Source organism: Acanthamoeba castellanii, assembly GCF_000313135.1.
Source record: "Acanthamoeba castellanii str. Neff unplaced genomic scaffold scf7180000084573, whole genome shotgun sequence".
Lineage (NCBI taxonomy): Eukaryota > Discosea > Longamoebia > Acanthamoebidae > Acanthamoeba > Acanthamoeba castellanii.
The window spans coordinates 1-13,074 of record NW_004457435.1 but is presented as its reverse complement, the minus strand read 5'-3'; the positions used below and the strand labels follow the sequence as shown (position 1 = coordinate 13,074).

General features: G+C 59.1%; 6 protein-coding genes across 6 annotated transcripts; 2 read left to right on the top strand and 4 right to left on the bottom strand.

The window, feature by feature from the left end:
* Position 1: 1 nt before the first annotated feature.
* Positions 2-4,911, bottom strand: ACA1_041790 (ornithine/lysine/arginine decarboxylase; the record flags this gene model as incomplete). Its single annotated transcript, XM_004338817.1, has 20 exons — positions 2-94; positions 166-333; positions 424-547; positions 679-783; positions 884-1,002; positions 1,141-1,302; positions 1,378-1,452; positions 1,542-1,673; positions 1,776-1,862; positions 1,950-2,102; positions 2,225-2,417; positions 2,468-2,562; positions 2,645-2,726; positions 2,817-3,027; positions 3,173-3,344; positions 3,431-3,539; positions 3,676-3,756; positions 3,830-3,978; positions 4,105-4,320; positions 4,477-4,911. 20 exons carry the CDS (start codon positions 4,909-4,911, stop codon positions 2-4), a joined length of 2,961 nt encoding a protein of 986 aa, XP_004338865.1.
* Positions 4,912-5,018: 107 nt separating this feature from the next.
* On the bottom strand, positions 5,019-6,094 carry ACA1_041780 (uncharacterized protein; the record flags this gene model as incomplete). Its single annotated transcript, XM_004338816.1, has 6 exons — positions 5,019-5,105; positions 5,191-5,262; positions 5,346-5,461; positions 5,551-5,632; positions 5,712-5,827; positions 5,911-6,094. 6 exons carry the CDS (start codon positions 6,092-6,094, stop codon positions 5,019-5,021), a joined length of 657 nt encoding a protein of 218 aa, XP_004338864.1.
* A 538-nt stretch (positions 6,095-6,632) lies between these two features.
* Positions 6,633-7,465, top strand: ACA1_041770 (uncharacterized protein; the record flags this gene model as incomplete). The annotated part of the gene is made up of 5 exons (XM_004338815.1): positions 6,633-6,786; positions 6,855-6,917; positions 6,996-7,039; positions 7,206-7,267; positions 7,354-7,465. The coding sequence occupies 5 exons, from the start codon at positions 6,633-6,635 to the stop codon at positions 7,463-7,465; spliced, it is 435 nt and encodes a 144-aa protein (XP_004338863.1).
* Positions 7,466-7,973: 508 nt separating this feature from the next.
* On the top strand, positions 7,974-11,276 carry ACA1_041760 (glycosyltransferase domain containing protein; the record flags this gene model as incomplete). The annotated part of the gene is made up of 11 exons (XM_004338814.1): positions 7,974-8,489; positions 8,576-8,963; positions 9,054-9,124; positions 9,199-9,292; positions 9,360-9,856; positions 9,942-10,019; positions 10,106-10,279; positions 10,409-10,495; positions 10,591-10,687; positions 10,763-10,938; positions 11,148-11,276. The coding sequence occupies 11 exons, from the start codon at positions 7,974-7,976 to the stop codon at positions 11,274-11,276; spliced, it is 2,307 nt and encodes a 768-aa protein (XP_004338862.1).
* Positions 11,277-11,377: 101 nt separating this feature from the next.
* Positions 11,378-12,164, bottom strand: ACA1_041750 (uncharacterized protein; the record flags this gene model as incomplete). Its single annotated transcript, XM_004338813.1, has 2 exons — positions 11,378-12,031; positions 12,105-12,164. 2 exons carry the CDS (start codon positions 12,162-12,164, stop codon positions 11,378-11,380), a joined length of 714 nt encoding a protein of 237 aa, XP_004338861.1.
* A 138-nt stretch (positions 12,165-12,302) lies between these two features.
* On the bottom strand, positions 12,303-12,915 carry ACA1_041740 (uncharacterized protein; the record flags this gene model as incomplete). The annotated part of the gene is made up of 4 exons (XM_004338812.1): positions 12,303-12,347; positions 12,412-12,486; positions 12,571-12,786; positions 12,868-12,915. 4 exons carry the CDS (start codon positions 12,913-12,915, stop codon positions 12,303-12,305), a joined length of 384 nt encoding a protein of 127 aa, XP_004338860.1.
* Positions 12,916-13,074: the final 159 nt, after the last annotated feature.

The window sequence follows — 13,074 nt, the reverse complement described above, 5'->3', positions numbered from 1 at the left end:
CTCAAGCGTCGAGTGTGTGCGCGTTCTCCACGACGTGGGGCTTGAAGATGCGCAGGCCGAGCTCCGCCACGTAGCCATGCACTTCCTTCACGTCCTACGAATACACAACAACCCAAAGCTTGAGCTCTGCTTCGGAGAGACAAGAAGAAGAAGAAGCAGGCGTACGAGGTGACGGAAGAAGTCGATGATGGCCTGGCTCACCTCCTGTCCGGGGACGAGGATCGGGAAGCCGGGCGGGTACGGGATCACGAAGTTGGCCGAGACCAGAGGGATCGCGCACTTGTTCACGTCATCGAGCCTCTTGTCCCGCAGCGGAATGTAGTCACAGTCATCCTGCACCACGCCTGATGGTCAGGACGACACACGCACACGACCAACGATACGACACGACACGACACGACACGACACACGAAGGGTGCGCACCTCCTCGTAGGCCATGAAGAAGGGCATGCGCAGGACGCCCTCCTCGGTGATGGTGCTCTTCCTGAACTTGGGGTGGAAGTGGGAGAAGTTGGGGAGCGGCGGCATGTTCTGCGTGAGCTCCCACCTGCAGGACGGCGACAATGCGAAGTCAGCCGACTGACGACATAAGAGCACACGGTGTGTGGTGTGTGGTGTGTGTGGTGTGGTGTGTGTGTGTGTGGTGTGTGGTGTGTGGTGTGTGTGTGTGGCACGCACTTCTTCTTTTCGTGGAGCTTCATCTCCGCGGGCGACCTGTCTTCCAGCGAGGCGTCGATGAGCTCTCCGATCTTGATGAGCGACTCCAGCAGGTACGCGATGGAGCTGGACCGGCCGGTGAACGACGAAAAATAGAGAGACAGAGAAAGAGATGAGTGAACTGCAGCGTAACGCGGGTGCGCGCGCGCGGGGAAACAAAGTGTACCTGCGGGTGGTGCCGATGGTGAGCATGAACAGCACAGAGTTGATCGAGGTCTTGTTGACCTGGATCTGGAAGCGGTCCATGAGGTAGTTGGTCTTGAACGTGTCGCCGTCGATGCCCGTCTACCGATGGCGAAGAGTGTCAGCTCGTGCGTGTGCGGTGGTGCGTGGCGTGTGTGGTGGTGGTGGTGGTGGTGGTGGTGGTGGTGGTGGTGGTGGTGGTGGTGTGTGTGTGTGTGTGTGCGGCAAGCCTGGACGGACCTTGCCGATGTGGAGGGTGAGGCGGTTGGGGTCGAGCACGAACTCGTCGAAGAGCCATGCCTTCCGGAGGGCGAGCCACGACTCCTCCGTATCGGTGACGTGGACGTAGCTCTTCAGCTCGGACTCCTGCCTGTACTCGGCCGGGATCAGCTCGTCCACGTCCTGCGCGTCGCCGTCGGGTCAGTACCTCATCCGCCGCACGCACGCATACTCGGTTGGTATGGTGGGGATGCGTACCAGGAAGTGGAACCAGCGGTTGAGGTCGGGGTTGTCCGCCAGCTGCTTGCGCATCATCAGCGCCTTCTCCGTGTGCTGCACAACAATGGGGGGGGAGTCGGTCAGCCTGAGAGTTGAGTTTGCGTGTGCGTGTGCGTGTGCGGTGCGTGTCGTGCCTTCTGCACGAGCTCCAGGCCCTCGAGGGCCATCTGCCTGCGGCCCACGTCCAGACTGGCCAGGATCTGGTAGTTGGGCGATGTCGACGTGTGGGTGAAGAACGACTCCGTGAACGGACGCTCGACCGATCGCTTGAAGTCCTGTGTGTTGGTCGAACCCAACCCCCCCGTTTCGATAGATTGGTGGTCAGCTTCAGGCGTCTCACATATGCCCGCCATAACGTGAATTCCTTGAGGGCGCACCTGATCGCGGACGTGGATCATCGACCCTTGCCTGAGGGCCGTCAGCGTCTTGTGCGTCGACTGAGTGGCGTACACGCGGATCCGGACCTGCACAGGTCGCGCACGCGCAAACGCCCAGAAGCAACCTTGTTACTCACATACAAAGAAGAAGAAGAAGAATTTTCGAAGCCGTACGGTGCTGGGGTCGGGAAGCCACCGCTTGGCGGGGTCGAACATCTTGGCCTCGTCGCCGTCGTTGGCCTTGACCCAGTTGTCGTACTCCGCCCTGTAGCTGGCCGACTGGTAGCGCAGCTTGAGCTGCTGCGCTCCATACATGGCCGTCCTCAACTACACGCACACAAAGCACGGGACACACGGCACACATAACACACATCATCGCACACGCACACGCACGCGTGAGTCAATTCCGTCACCGTGGCTGGTGGCAGAGGCTGGGGAGGGGCACGTACGCGCAGGAGGTAGTGGAAGTAGGCGAAGCCCCACCAGGCCTCGTCCCACAGGAACACGAGGTCGGGCTTGATGGCCAGACACTCCTCCATCACCCGCTGCACGTTGTAGACGATGCCGTCGAACGTGCAGTTCGTGAGCCTTCGGGCGGCAGCGACCAGTCGGTCGGTGCAGCGAGTCAGCACAAGAGAACGACTGTTCGGGCAGGAGTGAGCGGGTGGGCGGGCGGAGGGCGAGATACGCACAAGACCATCTTGACCTTGGCGAGCGTGCCAGCGGCCTTGTGCTTGAGAAGCGTCTCCTTAATGGTGCGCAGCGGCACAGCGCCGTACATGGCGTACTGTGTAGGAAAAAGAAGAAGCCAAAATGGTAAGCGACGTGTGTGCGACGTCAGTGGCGCCGCGCATGCGTTGGGCACGTACCTGGCGCAGCGGATACGCCTCCAGATACACGACCGAGGCGCCGACCAGCGCCAGGCCCAGGTGGTGCGACTTGTGACAATTCCTGGAGCGAAAGTCAGCCACATATATAACAATAAAAACATACATAATAAATAAATACTCATAGTAAATAAATAGAGGTTTGATGGCTGACCTGTCGACGAGCACGATGTCGCCGGGACGAACGAGTCCCTGGACGACGATCTTGTTGGCGGTGGAGGTTCCGTTGGTGACCCAGAACGAGCGGTCAGAGCCAAAGGTCTGCGCGGCCAGCTCCTGCGCCGCCTTGATCGTCCCGTGCGGCTCCAGCAGCGAGTCCAGCCCGCCACACGTGGCCGAAGTCTCCGCAAGGAAGATATTACGGCCTGGACGCACACGCACATCATACGCAACATGCACAGCACACGCACCGCCGCACAAGCACACACGCACACAAGCACATGTCGGCACCATGTCTCGTGGGCAGAGCTGGAGCGGGAACAGGGGGGGGGAGAGAGCGAGCGAAGGTACCGTAGAAGTTGAACATGTCCTTGATCCAGTGGGAGTGGGTGAGGGAGGCGCCCCGGGAGATGGGCATAGCGTGGAAGACACCCATGGGGTTCTTGCTGTAGTTGACCAGAGCGTTGAAGAACGGCGTCTCGAACCTGGCCTGCACGCCCTGCAGGATCGAGAGGTGCAGCTCCTGGAGGAGGAAAGGGAGCAAATGGTAAGAGAGTGCATGCGCCTGTGTCGATGTTGCTAGTGTCTCAGAGTGTGGCAAGCGCGCACCTGCGCGTCGTTGGACTCGTTGTAGAAGACGCGGTTGAATTGATTGTTGTGGGTGAGGGCCACCCGCTCCACGGGCAGATCGCTGAAGCAGAAGATGTCCAGCTCGGGCCTTGCGGTCACATGATACACATTATTATTTATAATCTCAGCACAGAATTGAGTCACTACTCAAAGATGACCCAGTCTGTGTGCGGTGGTGTGCGGTGGTTGCGTGTGTGCGTGTGTGCGTGCGTGTCAGGCCGTACCTGATCTCCTTGATGATTTGGGCCAGCAGCATCGTGCGCGCTTCCTGCTGGGTCAGCGAATGCTCGTCCTTGCCCAGGGAACTGCATTTGTTTGGGCCAAGCGGAACCGATCAGCCCATGAGTCTCGTGCTGTGCGTGCTATCGTGCCGCGTACCCGTATTTGTTCAGGTAGGGAGACGAGTGGAACGAGGGCTGGCCGTGGCCGTTGGGCGACTGGATCTGGAAGTTGCTGCGCACCACCACGCTCTGGATGGTGGTGTTGAACAGGATGGCGCAGATCGCGTCCTCGAGCGACGCCACAGTCTGCACCACCACGTCGTGGACAGCACACAACGTGCCGTGCACACACGACACGATATGACACGACACACATCTCGTTAGCATGTGCGATGATGATGGGTGGCTGAATGGGTGGCTCGGAGGCCGCACCAAAGCGCTGTAGGTGAAGCTGTCCGAGGTGGACCGCGCTTCGCTGAGCGAGTGGGCCAGGCCGTGCGAGTCCTGCTCCACTCCCACGACCAGCACTTCGAAGTACCCGCGGCAGTGGGTGGCGCCGTCCTCCTCCTGCAGCAGGCTGCTTGACTCGTCCTTCTCCTCCCACACCTGTGCCACATCGAACGCCTTCCACCTCAGCTGGCGGTACACCTGCGTACACACTCAATTTAATAAATATATTTCTGAAAAGATTATGAAATAAAATAATTATTGCAACAAAATGAAATAAAGCAATAATCATACATCATAAAATCAAGAAAAAAATGAATGAAAATAAATAAATAAATGAAAATCTGGAAGTGGCACCTGGTCGTTGATGGCAGGGGTGATGTGGGCCACGGCCGCGGCGAAGCGCTGGTAGTGTCCATCCTCATAGAGCTGCACGAGTTGATGGAAATTCCTTCGGCCGGGGAAGCCCCAGAAATCCTCTACGTTGCGGAGAAGCTTGATGCGCGTCTCGATCTCGCGCTTGTGGTGCTCGTCCGGCTGCGGCGGGCAGTTGCCGTCGCCCTTGAGGAGCGGGCTGCACAGGTGGTTGAGCTCGACCCAGGTGTCGTCCCGCAGCCGCGCCGGGAAGAAGAAAGATCCGAGCTGCGACGAGGGCAGCGACGAAGGCGAAGTCGTGGCCGACACCGTGAGAGCTGCGACCTCTTCGCCGTTCTGCTGTTGGTGTTGGAGCTTCTTGGGGAACTTGCGCACCAGCGCGCTGAACGTGTGCGAGTGCTTCATCACCTTCTCCATCTTCTTCAAAACAAGAAACAAGTCTTCTTGGTGGAGTTGCGGGCGTATTGGATTTTCCATATCTTTTGGGACCGTCGCACGAGCAACGCCAATCGGACGCGTCATCGTTACTGTACAGCGCACTTCTTCTTCTTCTTGTCGCTCTCGGCTTCCTGGGCCTTCAGCATCTCCTTGATGCCCGCAAGGTTCACACGCTGAGCACACACCACGTCCCCTCCTTGTTGGTAAGCAACAAGAACAACAACAACAAGGTGGTTTCGAGTGGTGGAGAGATCACACCTGTTCGTGGTCGTAGCCACTGATCTGTGTTCGTCGTCGATACACTTCCTCCACCCATTCCTTGAGCATGTCCTGCCGGTGGTGATAATCCATGAGCGATGCGTAGAAGAAGCCGGAACTGCGGGCGAGAGGTCAGAGAACAAGAGCTACAGTACCGTTTGGGTCACGCTTTCCATGTTGTGGCCGTCGCCGTCGACCTCGATCAGTTCCACATTTGCGTTCTTGTTGGTCTCTGCGATCTGCCTGCTCACATCGACACTGACCACCGAGTCTGCACGCGTGAAGCCAGGTTCGCAGCACTTAGCTCATCAGCCAGCAGCAGCACACTCCTTCATGCACAATGAAGATCAATGCGCGCACCCTGCGTGCCGTGGGCAACGATGATGGGAACGCCAGAGGGAAGCGAGATATCGTCAACGCTGAGCATCACAGCAGGGCACATCTGCACCCAGTCGACCATCACGATTGTCAGTGCAGTGTGACTTGGGTCAGCGCAAATGCATTTGGTGGCGTTTGGGCACCAGCACGGCCGGACCGCGCCACAGCCCCAATCGTAGCAGCTCGAGCAGCAGCGCTCCGCCCAGCGAGGTGCCCACGCACACGTCGGGCTGGAAGTCGCCTGCGCCCAGTAGACCGTCTAACGGTTAGGAGGAGAAAGAAGAAGAAAAGAAGAAGAGGGCATGAAGAGGGCATGTGTGGCGCGAAGGAAAGGAATAGTACGGAGGGTGGTGCACTGAAGGAGGCGGCAGCGGTCGTAGAAGGAGGTGTTGACCATGTGCGGACACGAGCAGTCGAAACGCTTCGTGAGGTACTGCGCCTTGTACGACTTGACCGGGTCCGCCCCGCCCCCGTGCATGTAGAGCACCTTCAGCGGTGACCGGGCCACTTCTTCCTCCTGTTCCATCTCCAAGCGAGAGTGATAAAAATGCAATTGTGTTTTACGAATTTTCTTTCTGGTATGTCAGCAATGTTGTGAATTCGTGGAATATTGTTTGGCAAAAAGGCGCGCAAAACAAAACGCATCAACTCAAGATCGAAACAACAAGGCAGAGACAATCAACAAGATCCACATTATTAGGCCGACAGATTAAATGGAGATGTTCTCGCCCTTCGGTCAGCCAACTACGTCGCAGCCATCTCCTTTCGGAGTGCCAACCTCTGGCAGCATGGTGTTCTCTTCGCCGATGAAGCCATCGAGCGCAGGATTTACGGCAGGGGCGGCATCGCCGATGGTGATGCAATCGCCTGCCCGACATGAAACGCCGAAGAAGATGACGATGACGGTCGCCAAGAGCGCCAAAAGGCAGAAGGTGATGGAGGCCTGTCTGCGAAAGGTGAAGGCAAATCGCCACTCGCTTGTATCGAGCATGCGAGCCGGAGGGCTTACCCCCGCCTCATTCCGAAGCGAAATCGGCAAGCTGGTCAACTACGAATGGAGCACGATGGAGAATGGAGCCGGAGTGGCGCCCAATTCCGCCATGCACGTCGTCGATCCTGACTATCAGGGGCTCAGGCAGGAGGAATTGGAAGAGGCCGAGTATGCCGAGACCATCATCGCCCTCGAGCAGGCCTTCCTGGAGGATATTCGACGAGAAGGTACCCTCTCATCCACTTTATTATATTTATTTAATAATTAAAACATTAACACTCTGCTCCTGCTGCAGAGCAATCACTGGTGGATCAGTACTTTGAGGAAGTAAGGCGATTCGAGGAGGAGCAAATCCAAGGTAACGACCTCCTTTGCGTTCGATCGGACACCAGTTCATCCTCCAGCTCAACGCTTGTGTGTTGCCGTACGCCTGTAGATGCCATCGACCGATATGTGCCAGAGGAGGAGGGCGAGGAGGCGGTCTGGTGTCCCATCTGTCGGCGAGGTCAGCTCAAGCAAAGCCACCGCATCATCTTCTGCTCGCATCAGCCTTGCGGCCTGCGATTAGACACCAAGGTTAGCAGTTCAGTTCCACCTTTGTTGGGTCAGACATTTTTGCTCATGGCTTCTCTTTTGTGTCATCCAGCAAGACGAGGTCAACCTCTCCTACGTCCGCCACCGCTTGGGCGAAACGATCACGCAGCACTCGTACGAGTAGCTCCATTCCACTGATTTCTGCCATCTCTCGCTCTCTTTCGCCTATACGCTTACACTGTTTCTCTCCACCTGACCAGCCAACGCTGCGGTGCCGGCCCCGGGTTTGCTCTGCGCCAGGAGCCCCTCTCCGGCACGGTGATGCTTTGCATGGCCTGCGAGGCCTGCAACACCCTCGACGTCGTGCTCTAGGCTGGCTCTGCAGTAGTCCCTCCTCTCTCTCCCGTCTTTCAGCTTCATGTAGAGTTTCGTTTGTTTTGGCAGTTCTCATCTCTCTCTATCAGACCAGCTGGTCATCTTGTGTAAGGGTGAACCGGCCAGCCCATCGGCTGCGTTCCTCATTCAGAACATACAACACGTCGATCAAAGGTGTAAGTGGCCTTCCTCTTCTCACGGTGTCCTTGTTGCTTGCTTGGCCGCCTTTTTGGTCCTGGTTCCCCTTTTATGGAGTTGAGCCATTGAGCGACGGTTCGAACCTTGGGAAGCTCAAGCACGCCGCCTTTCATCACTGCCTCGACAGCTCTCTCTGGGTAGCCCTGCTGCGCACCTCCCCGCAAAGCTCAGTGTCAGCTCAGTGAGGACGCAGCCAGTCACCAGCCTTTCAAACATCTGGTACGTGGGTCCCTCCTCGCCTCATCCAATTCAAGAATCAGTGAGATTGAAGAAAAATCTTTAACAAATCTTTTTTCTAACAGGCGAGATGAGCAGTCACGAACAGCAGGAGGGGCCAGCTGGCGGCACGCCGCGGGAAGATATGAGTGAAGAAGTAGAGAACGTGGAGGGAATGGAGGTGGAGGCAGAGGCAGAGTCAGAGGAGCCAACTGGAGGGCAGGGCGAGGAAGAGGTCGGAGAAGAAGCAGATGAGCAGCACGAAGTGGAACCAGAGGCCGAGAACAAGGAAGAAGTAGTAGTAGAAGAAGCAAAGGAGGAGGAGAAAGTCGAAGAAGCAAAGGAAGAGCAGGATACTGCAAGTCACGGCGAGGTGAAGGGTGAGAGCAGCTCGGAGCCGGAGGTTGTGGAGAGCCAGCACCACGAAGAAGCGCCTACCGCCGTGTTCTCAGCTGAAGCCAACGGCGCTGACGGGCAAACGCCCGCGGCGATGGAAGCCCCGGCCAACGTCAACCCGCTCTTCGGCAACCGTCGGCTCGAGGGGCTCATCGCCAAGCGCCCCAAGGCCGAAGAGCTCCAACAGAAGGGCCTTCTTAACCCTCAAGTAGTACGACTCGCTCATCCCTTCTCAGTCTCAGTTTCACCCACGCACTCACTGATGGACGTGCTGACTGTCATCGGCTCGTCGACCAGGTCAAGTCGCGGGACAGGAGCATGACCATTGAGGCGCTCAACTTCTTCTTCGGCGGCAGGGCCGTGCGCGCAGTGTCTGCCCGGGCGTCCGGACTGGCCCAGGACAACAACGGCGCAGGCTTTGCCGGCGCAGCTGCTGCCGCTGCCGCTGCCGCCTCGGCCTCTTCCTCCGAGGTCGTGGACGAGCATCCGCTGGGCGAGGAAAGCAGCCCGGCGCCCGCTGCAGACAGAAACAGCAAAGACAAGGAGAAGATGGTCGATGATAACCAACGCGAGGCGGAAGTGGCCGAGATCAAGCCCCTGCGCGGGAGCGACAACAGTGGCCGGAAGAGGCTTCTCATCGTCGTGCAGGGCACGCGTGACGACATCCAACCCCATATCGCCCTAGGTACCGTTCAATGGAGGGCAGTCCCTCATGAGTGCGTGTCGTGTGTCGTGTGCTGTGCGGGATGAATGCCTTACGTTGGTTCTCTTTCAGCGGTTGGCATGATCGCTGCGGGATGGGACGTGGCGATGGCCACCCACGAGGTCTTCTCTTCGCTGGTTCAGGTGCGGCACTGGTGGACACCCGGGGCTCTTATGAGGCTGCCTCCCTCTTTACTCACTGTCTTGCCCACACGCAGGAGCGAAGCCAACACATCCGCCTCTACCCGCTCAAGGGCGATCCCGCGTCAATCGCCAGCTCCCCTCAATTCATGAAATCCTTCTACGACGGAGGTACGGAACCTCTCTTTCCCTTTCCCTTTCCCTTTCTCTTCCTCACACTCCTCCTCATCATCAACAGGTCTGCTGGGCCAGGCGCGGGTGTTGTTCGACGAATCGAAGAAGTTTGCGGTGCCCAACTTCAAGCTGACATGGGAGGCCGCCGCGCAGTTCGAGCCGGGTCTCATCCTGGCCGGCATCGCCAGCCTCTCCGAGTCGCTGGCCGTGGGCCAGAAGCTGCGGGTGCCCGTTGTGGCCGGCTGCACCGTGCCCTTCTACCCCACCTACCGGTGGTTACCCGTGGTCAGCCTTGCCAAGCCGCTCCCGCTCGGCCTCTTCAACTCGCTGGTCCACTGGGCCTCGTTCAAGGGCCTGTGGGCGTTCCTCCAGGAACCGATCAACGCCTTCCGGGCCGAGCTCGACCTGCCCCCGCAGCCCCATTACTACGTCGACGCCGCGCCCCTGCTGTGCCTCTTCAGCGAGGCCGTGGTGCCGCGTCCCTCGGACTGGCCGACCGATCTACTCGAGATTACCGGCTACTGCAACGTGCCCGGGGCCGTCGCATACGAGCCGTCGCAGGTCCGCCCCCCCACTCTTTTCCACTGTCTCTCCGCGTATGTTACTGATGTGGATTGCTTCGTGTCATGTGGCGCGCGGCTGGCAGGAGCTCGAAACATTTTTGAATGACGGAGCGCCGCCCATCTACATGGGCTTCGGTCTGGTGCCGCTCAAGAACGCTGCCGTACGTCGCGTTGGTCTGCCGTACGTCACTGAACGTTGGTCAGCTCAGCACTGACCATCGCCTCGGTGTTTTGGTGTCGTGCACAGAAGCTGGCGCTGGACTTTTGCGTGGTGCTGGCCAGGCTCAGACGGCGCGGCGTGGTGCAGATGTACTGGCCGGAGGACCAGGCGAGTGTCGCCGAGGCCCTCTCGAAACACGAGCACGTGATGCTTCTCCCGCCCGACATGCCCCATGAATGGCTCTTCCCGCGCTGCTCCGTCGTACGTCCTACCGCCACACCTCGCCTCTTGCTCGGCCACGCACACGCACCACCCCACACCCACACCGCGCCGTAATCACGAGCAACCGCACGCATTCGGCTTTACATTGTAGGTTGTCCACCACGGCAGCGCTACGTGACTGCTGCTGCCTTGCGGGCCGGCGTGCCGAGCGTCATCTACCCGCTCTTCATGGATCAGCCTTTCTGGGCCAGCCGCGTACTTGGCTTTCCCTAGCTTTGCTCCTTTATGATCTCCCCCCAAGCCAGCTTGCTGACACATGTGGATTCATCAATGGCTTGCCCGACGCTCAGGCTGCGACGTTGGGCGTCGGCCCGCCCCAGGTGATCCCCTTGAAGGAGCTCTCACGCACCAACCTCCAATCCCAGATCATGTCCGTTTCCGACGAAGGTGCGCGTACAGCCGTGTGTGTGCGTGCGTGCGTGTGTTGTGTGTGCAGTGGGCTGACAGTGGAGGTGAGTGCAGTGGTGCTCAAGCGAGCGCGAGAGCTGGCCGACACCCTGAGAGAGGAGGTGGACGGTGTGGCCAACGCAGTGGCCTGGCTCGAGCGGTACGTCGACTCGGCCATCCACCCGCACAACTACGCCGCCCACAAGCCCTGGGGACAAGAGGGCCGCTTTGTCTGGCTGCCCGATGACCTGGTAAGCGCATCACGACACACTACCCTTAAACAACACACGACCCATCAAACAGCCACGACGCGCGACACGCACATTTGCTGACGTGGCGTGGACCAATGCCCAAGGTCACGGCCTGCGCTGCGTGTGATACTGAGTTTACGCTCTGGGTGCGGCGACACCACTGCCGCCTGTGCGGGGCCATCTTCTGCACCCGGTGCCTGAGCAAGCAGCGCGGTCTGCTCAACCATCCGCGGACTGAGTCGAAGCTCGTGTGCCACCAGTGCAACCCCTACGCCGCCAGACCCACCGTCACCGCCACCGCCACCACTGCCTCCGCCTCCGACGCTGGCAACGAGTGATTGTTGGATCCTACAATCAATGCAAGACATTGTTGACGAAGGCGATGGTACATAGGAAGCTGTTGTGGTGTGGTGTTGTGTCGTGTCGTGTAGCGTTGCGTTTAGATGAGGGCCACGTGCTGGTCTTCGAATTCGCGGCGGAGGCGCATGCGGCGTCGGTGCTGCGCGCGGTTGAAGCTGAAGATGCCGATGGCCAGCAGCGCAGCGGCGAGGGCGACCGCGCCGCCGCCGCCCACGAACCAGGCCCACCGCGGCAGGCCGCCCCACCCGCTGCCGCCGCTCGACTCGCACACGGCCGACGTCGCCGCCGAGATCGTGAACGACGTGGCGAAGTGGCCCAGCAGCCGCTTCACCTCGGCCTCTGGCAGGGCAGCGGGGGTCGTCGAGGTCGATAACGAGCTCGAGGCGATGGTGGTGGTGCCGTTGTCGACGATCTGCCACACTTCGATGGTGATGACGTGGCCGGGTTCTTCCGGGAGCGGGCACTCGACTTCGGTCGCACTGTCTGCGATGGCGAGCGATGACGACGAGTAGGTCGACGACGACGAAGCTGAAGAAGGCGGCGAGGAGGAAGAAGGAGTGGAGGACGAGGAGTTGAAGATGAAGGTGCACTGGTAGGTGCAGGTGGAGGAGGTGGTGAGGTCGTTTCCGGTGATAATGACGTCGGCGCCGGGGCAGTGTCGGGCCGGAAGGCTGTAGTTGTGCACCACCGGCTCTCCGGCGGCGGGCGCCAGCGCAGCGTCAAGAGCTCGCGCCTGTTGTGGTGGTGGTGCGTGTCAAAGAACGAAAGCGAAAGGAATGAGTGAGAAAAAAGAGAAGGCGGCATACCTGACCGAAGAGGACGAGGGCCACGAGGCAGGAGAGGACGACGAGCGGCGTGGAAGGCATGCCAAGCGGTGTGCTTGGGTGTTGTTGTGGTTCAGATACAGAAGAGGCGGTAGGGGGTGCAGTTCAGTGAGAAGATAGCCCGACATCCGGTTGCCCGAAGCCGTGGCTGCCCGAGAAGGTGTTCCTCAATGACGGTCCTTACTCGGTCGTTTCTCTCGGCTTTTTGGTGGGAGTGGGCTCGCGCTGTGGTTGGCCCACAAAATCTGTTTTTTGGTAATTTAAAAGGCTCAACTTTTATAAAAGCCACCCCGTGCTGCGGCGACGGGAGTCGACCCGTGAGGGACAGCGCGTAGCTGCTGACTCCCAGCTTCTCACTCGCCACCTGTGAAGACCAGGTCCAAGGTGTTAGGTGCGTGCAGTCAGCAAGCTGAGCCGTGCACATGGGCAGCACTCTCTTCCACTTTACCTGAGCCTCGATGATTGGGTTGAAGGTGGCGTCCAGGAAGTAGGACAGCGGCAGTGTGGGGTGAGGCTCGAGATAGGACGTGAAGGGTCGTTCGGCCCCTTCTTGCGGAGGATAGGGGATCTGGTGCGCCGGTCGGATGAACGAGACCAGTCGCGAGTGGCCGACGTCTTTCTTCTTCTTTTCGTTTTCATAGAGGGCGTTCATGAGGCCTTGGATCTGTATGATGCGAACATGTCCACCACGCATGAGCAGTGCCACATTACAGTTGAGTGCTGTGTGCGTGGGCCAAGCATGTACCTCAACGGAGGGCGGGGCGACGAAGTACATCTTCATCAGTTGGAGCATCTGAATGCTGTCCAGCTGTTGCCTGCACGCGTGTTTCCGAAGCAGCAAGCCACCAACATTAACACAGCGAGACAGAGTGTGACTGGGACAAGAGCAAACGAACTCGAGCTTGCGGCATTCGAAACGAAGGGAAAGGCAGGAGAGAGACGGACCTGATGC